Source organism: Aplidium turbinatum, chromosome 5 (assembly GCF_918807975.1).
Source record: "Aplidium turbinatum chromosome 5, kaAplTurb1.1, whole genome shotgun sequence".
NCBI lineage: Eukaryota > Metazoa > Chordata > Ascidiacea > Aplousobranchia > Polyclinidae > Aplidium > Aplidium turbinatum.
The window spans coordinates 38,953,939-38,960,056 of NC_137476.1; the positions used below are offsets into that span (position 1 = coordinate 38,953,939).

Consider the following 6,118-nt stretch of genomic DNA (forward strand, 5'->3'; position numbering starts at 1 on the left):
TACAAATAGTTTTAACAGTCGAACTTTTTCAGCTTAACTTAAGCCCTCATCAGAAAATAACCTGAAAATATTTATAAAAATGCAATAAACTTCAACTTCTTAAAGGTAAAATTACATTAGGAAAAGGCAACTAGATGAATAACTATAAAAAAATTGCACCACAAGGAACGTGATAGGCTACCTAGGCCTACATCAAGTAAATGTTGAGGAGAATAGACTTGCCTCCAGTAAATAAGTTAATTGTTTGTTTAAATTTGGATTGTAGCGTTTGATTAACTCTGCTTCATGAATTTTAGTGTCAAATTGGGATTTTCCCTCGCGTAAAATTTTGAATGAGTCAGCAGAGAATTTTCGATCTGTACTAAAAGAACATCCATGATATGGTCTTTGATGGTAGGCCTACTTTTAAAGTTCAGATGCTCTCGTGGTCAAATGTCTGGTGGACATAAAGGCTACCGATGTAGGCTACCGTAGGTCAATGCTGCATCACACGGACATGTAAAACTGTACCGGTATACGAAATTTGAGCAGAGAGACGAAGGCGTCTGGGACTTTAGTTCAAAATGCAAACCAATTTTGAATGGTTTGTAAGTAGGCAAAACGTCCACATCAAATTTACCGTACTGTTTACAAAATTAGTGTTTTGTTTCAAACTGTTTTCGTGCTAGTTGTTGTTTTCGCACTTATTTGTGTTGGCAAACAGAAAGCTAATTCTATTTTGTCATAGCGGAGAGTGGGGCTAGTCGGAAAGTTTTTTTTTTAAGTGAAATTTAAAACAATTGGTGCATAACCTGACAACTTGAAGCGGCTTAAATTATCATCTATGATGTCCTCTATCATACAACCAAAAATAAGTATTGAATCAATTCAGCTTTTAATGAAAATTTAAAATAAACAAACATACAATTGATTTTTCAACTAACCCCATGCCTGGGGTTAGTTGAAAAACGTCAGTTTAATGCCCACTAATGAACTGGATACTCTTTTTTCAACCAACAAACATTTACATGTGGTTGTAAGCAAATATGTTTACTTGCTTTAAAATCAAAATACAATGAATTCTACATCTATAATCATCGGAAAAACATTTTTTAATAAACGCATTGATAAAACTTGTGATGCTGCATATATAGCACTTTCCAAGTTATTCAAATTAAAATTTTACAATGTATGTCTGCTTAAAACAGGTACATTGGAACTTATACTACTTATTATCGTACCACGACGATATACTCGTAACATAGGCTACTACATAGTCATACCGCTATCAAAACATTTTCCAACTAACCCCACCCACTATTTTCCAACTATAGCCCCATTAGCATATGACAAACTATTTTCCTAAAATATTCAAGCATGGTACAATAAACTAAAATTTGTTTATTTCTTAGTGTTGTAGAACACCTACAGCTGACACACACCAAAAAACTTCTTCCTATCTTTAACTATATCGACGCATGAGATGTTTTTAAATACAGTACATGTACGCTAAAAAATTTACTTCGAAAGTAAGAAAACACAAAATTGTCAACCAAACCAACATACCTTGACTCAACAAATCGAAACTAACATGGATTGTGTGTTTTTATAAACTACTTCACATGTTTGCAGTAAATATTTAAAAAAGTTATGGAGAGTTAAAAAAATGATCATTTTTCAACTAACCCCGCCTTCCAACTAACCCCACTCTCCCCTATATGAGAAAAAGGTCGACATCTACAGAAGATTGCGAGAGTAGACGTAGGAATGAGGATGCTGAAGGTGCTAGTAGCATGGAGTTCACTATAGGCCAACTTGTAAACTGATTGAGAGAACAAATCCTGATGTATCGGCAGCTGGTGGGTTGTGGGCCGTGAGTGCCTTTAAATAATCAAAGGGATGGGTACTGGGTAGCCTATTTTGGCCTATTGTCACCCTCATTATTATCGCAAATCACTCGGCCAACATTTCTGAATTAGCCCCCCCCTAAATTTTTTTCTGGGTGCGCTACTGAAAAAAAGTGTCCAGAGTGTTGTGAAGACCCGTTTGACTCGCACAGAATAAGAAAAATACAAAATTGTGTAAGTAAACCATACATAGACGAAACAGCTTGAATTGTTTCTGACTATACTGAAAAACAACAGTGAAACCTTTCTCAAGAAAAGCAATTTTACTATTGCGTTACTCAAAATCAGACTAACGTCTTCGGACGTTAAAACCCTTTAAAATCAACAGCTACGTTGAGCGCTGACAAATACGTTCGCAAGAAAAACCGCAGACAGAAATATCTTCAAAACGTTTGTCAGCCTTCAATCTCTCGAGAATATGGTAACCGCAAACGCTGATGCGTGAAAGAGTGAGAAAAAACGAAAATCGCGGTGTTTCTTTATTTTAAATGTGGTAAAAAAAACACTGTTTGTGTATTGCTTTGAATCAAGAGTATTTTAAGCAATTGAATGACAATTTGACAATTTTCATAACCCTAGATAAATTTTCTATCTTTTGTCAAAAGATGGTAATGATGAGACTGGTAATAAAAGAGTTATAAGCGCTTAAACTGGGTGTTGAACCAGCACCACCTGGGGATTCGGTGGAACTCAGAACCTAGGGATAATAGGGTTAAACACAGTTTGAAACGTTGTTGCAATCTAATTTTATCTCGAATTTCTAGTGGTCTTCAGTGCTTCGAATTTATGTTTATGGTTGAAAGTTTTTTACGTAATTTAACGTCGAAAGTAACCACACATCATTAGCCAATCTTTAAAACATTGTGTTCTATTTCTCTTGCCTTCAATCGCACTTTTTTCTGTTGGTCGTCACTGCTTCGAATTTTTATGTTTATTGTTGGAAGTTTTTACGTAATTTAACGTGGAAAGTAACCGCTCACACATCATTGGCCAATTTTTTTATATATTTTTGTTTAGTTTAAATATGTAACTGTTTGTTTAAATATTTTTACTTTATTTTTTCTTGTCTTCAATCGCACTGCAGTATATATCCCAGTGTAATTTTATTTTGTATGTTATTCGCTCTGAGGATGCGCATTGTCATGGTGCGCGAAACGTCAGTGAAGCAATAAACCATCTTGTTTGTTGTTAATTTTACTTTCAATTTCATCAGATGAACGTTGCAACTAGTGCTAGAAACGTTATATTGTGTTTGTACAATATTAGTTTGGACATAGATGCCATGACGAGACTTTTTGAGACCACCAAATTTGTGTTTGACCCCTGGAGCTGCCGGTTTAACTCATTAATTTTTTCAAAAATGTCAGCCAAATATGCACAGTCAAGATGGCATGACTTCTACTCGGTCGCCAGGTTAGGAGCAACTTCTTCAAGAAAGTCCACCACAGTGTCAAAGAGATGGAAGATTCGATTCAAACACTTCCCTTTGGATAGCCATCGTACCTCTGTGTGCAGTAGTAAACGTTCGAAGTCTTCTTCCTTCTCATGGCAGAGTTTGCGAAACAACCTGTTATTCAAACTGCTCGCTTTGATTTTATTTATTGCCTGAATAATTACCTGCAGAGATTTGTGCAACTTGGGGCTCAGTTCCTTCGCAGCAAGATGTTGTCGGTGGATAATGCAGTGAATGGCAAAGACATTTTGCACAACTTTCTTAAGATACGATATGAAGCCTTTGTGACACCCAATCATTGCAGGTGCACCATCTGTAACACAAGCTATGTTGTTTTTCATGGGTATTTTCTTTTCTGCACAAAAATCATGAAGAATATTAAAAATTGATTCACCCTTTGTATCTGTTTCAAGTGTTCTTGCAAACAACATTTCTTCTCTAGCTTCTCCATTGTGTAAAAAACGCACATAGGCCATAAGCAAGGCCTCATTTCCTTGTAACGTAGACTCATCCAATTGTATTGCAAATTCAGTCGTTTGAAGAATGTCACAGAGTTGCTCTTCGATGTCTGCACCCATTTCATCAATGCGTCGACGAACTGAGTCATTGCTAAGCGGTATCACCTTCAAGAAAACTGTACTTTGATGAAGAACAGTTTGACATACTTCTTTAATGGCAGGAAGAATAAGTGTTTCTCCAATTGTATGTGATTTAGCGCACTGAGCTATTAGGCGAGATATATTGTACGAAGCAATCAGTCCATCATCAGACTGCGCAGTGGTTTTCTTTACCATTGATGTAATCGTAGTACGTTTTTCATACTTTTCCTTCATCCTCTTAAAATAGTCCAAAGTACTCGAAGAAGATGCTGGGTGCTTCTTTGTAAGGTGATCTCTAAGACGAGATGGCTTCATTGCCTCATTGGAAAATGTGTTATGGCATATCAAATATAGCGGCATTTGAGGATTGTGTGGTGATGGCATAAATCCGAATTTTAAGTAATCCACACTGTAGCCTATTGCCGACATTTCTTCTTGCAATGTGCCATAATTATTCGAACAGAATTACAGAAATTTATTATAAGTTAGGATTAGCCTACCTATATCTTATATGCCTAGTCAAAATGTCCCTTTTAAAAATGCTGCTTACAATTACAACAGACTGTAAAACTGGGTCATGTTGTAAGCTGTAAATTCAGCTTACAACAGACTGTGAAACTGGGCGATTTGTGATGAATACTATGGAAAAATCTGATATAATACTAAACTACGAAACGCCACTAACTAACATACCATGCGTTACTGAGACTAAACAACTGCAAACTTTTGCTAAGTGCTAATCTCAACTAGCCTTTGTCTTTGAACACAATTTGCACGTGGTCAAACAAGAAAATGCCTTTATTCTTGCTGTGCTGGTTACGTCATAATGTAACTCACCAGATTTTGTTATGCTGAAAAATTGCTGAATTTAAATTTTAAATAGATATAGCGTTCGTAAACAAAACGGTTGGTCAATCAAATACGACGATGGTGTAAGAGAAATTATTTGGCTATCGTGCGAGCATGTAGAGTAGATTAACCAGAAAATGATGTGACGAAATCGTTACGCTAGGCGATAGATGGGTTAAACCAGAATGCCCCCTAATAATCAAAACTCCCCCCTTAAGCCGAGGTAATCATACCGCCCCCCTGCAAAATCAAAACGCCCTCCGGGGGGCGCTACCGCCCCCGTTGAGAACCACTGATTTGAGGTTTTTTTAATTTCATTCCAACTTCTATCTATAGTTTCTTGTGTAATTACTTGAGGAATTTCTGTTTGCTGTAATAATTCAATGTTATTGTTTACTGTAATACTGAATTTCTCTCGATATTGTTCATTTTTAAGCATGTTCATGTCCATATGATCAGACATATTTGTTTTTTTCAATTTATTTAACTTTATTTTGACTTTCATAACAACTGGATTGTGGTCAGACATTATGTCACATCCTGGATACGTTTTAACTTGTTTTATTGCATTTCTGAACCTCTAGTTTATCATAACATAGTCAATTTGATTCCGAAATTGATAACCTGGACTTTGCCATGTATAGCTTACAACCGCCTAGCAGGATATTGAAAAAGTGTGTTCGCTATTAATAAATCATTAACCCATATCCTCCTACCGTCAGTTTAAACTGACAGCACATTTAGATCGTTTCTAGATTACAAACCGTTTTGTCGAAACCCAGTTAGTATTTTATGAGGTTCGTAAGGTCTGTACCTAACACTAATAGTACATTTAGTGAAATTCCGTTTATCCTTCGACTGGATATAACGGATCAAATTTCCAAAATGGATATTTTTTGTTGTTCGTAATTATAGCGGTGTCAATTTTCACTAAATCGCGTTATAATGACATAAACTACGAAATTAGTTAGAATTAACATTGCTGTATCCATATTTTGCATACTTAGAAGAAATTAATTGTTTGTTTAAGTTTTGTACCATTTCCGCTTCCGTCAGTTTAAACTGACGCTAGGGGCAGAAGGGAGCATGTAAATTGTAAATGATTTTACAAATTATGTGCAGAATAGTTGAGTTTAGGGGTTATTTTGCAAACAATTTGATTCTCAAGCAAAACGTTGATATATTAGCAAATGAAAACTTAATCTAGGTCAATTGGTGAACATAATATGGTATAACTGTTTCAGTTTGAAGTTAAAAGTAGTGATATATCATACATCTTTTGATTTCATACAGCATAGCTTTTGATTTCACCCACTTATGATGAACCACTT

The 6,118-nt window shown here is 35.7% G+C and overlaps 1 protein-coding gene across 1 annotated transcript; it reads right to left on the reverse strand.

Moving 5' to 3' along the window:
* Positions 1 to 3,284: 3,284 nt before the first annotated feature.
* LOC145771262 (protein FAM200C-like) lies at positions 3,285 to 4,253 on the reverse strand. Its single transcript, XM_082582996.1, has one exon. It carries the CDS (start codon positions 4,251 to 4,253, stop codon positions 3,285 to 3,287), a length of 969 nt encoding a protein of 322 aa, XP_082439122.1.
* Between the last annotated feature and the right edge of the window lie 1,865 nt (positions 4,254 to 6,118).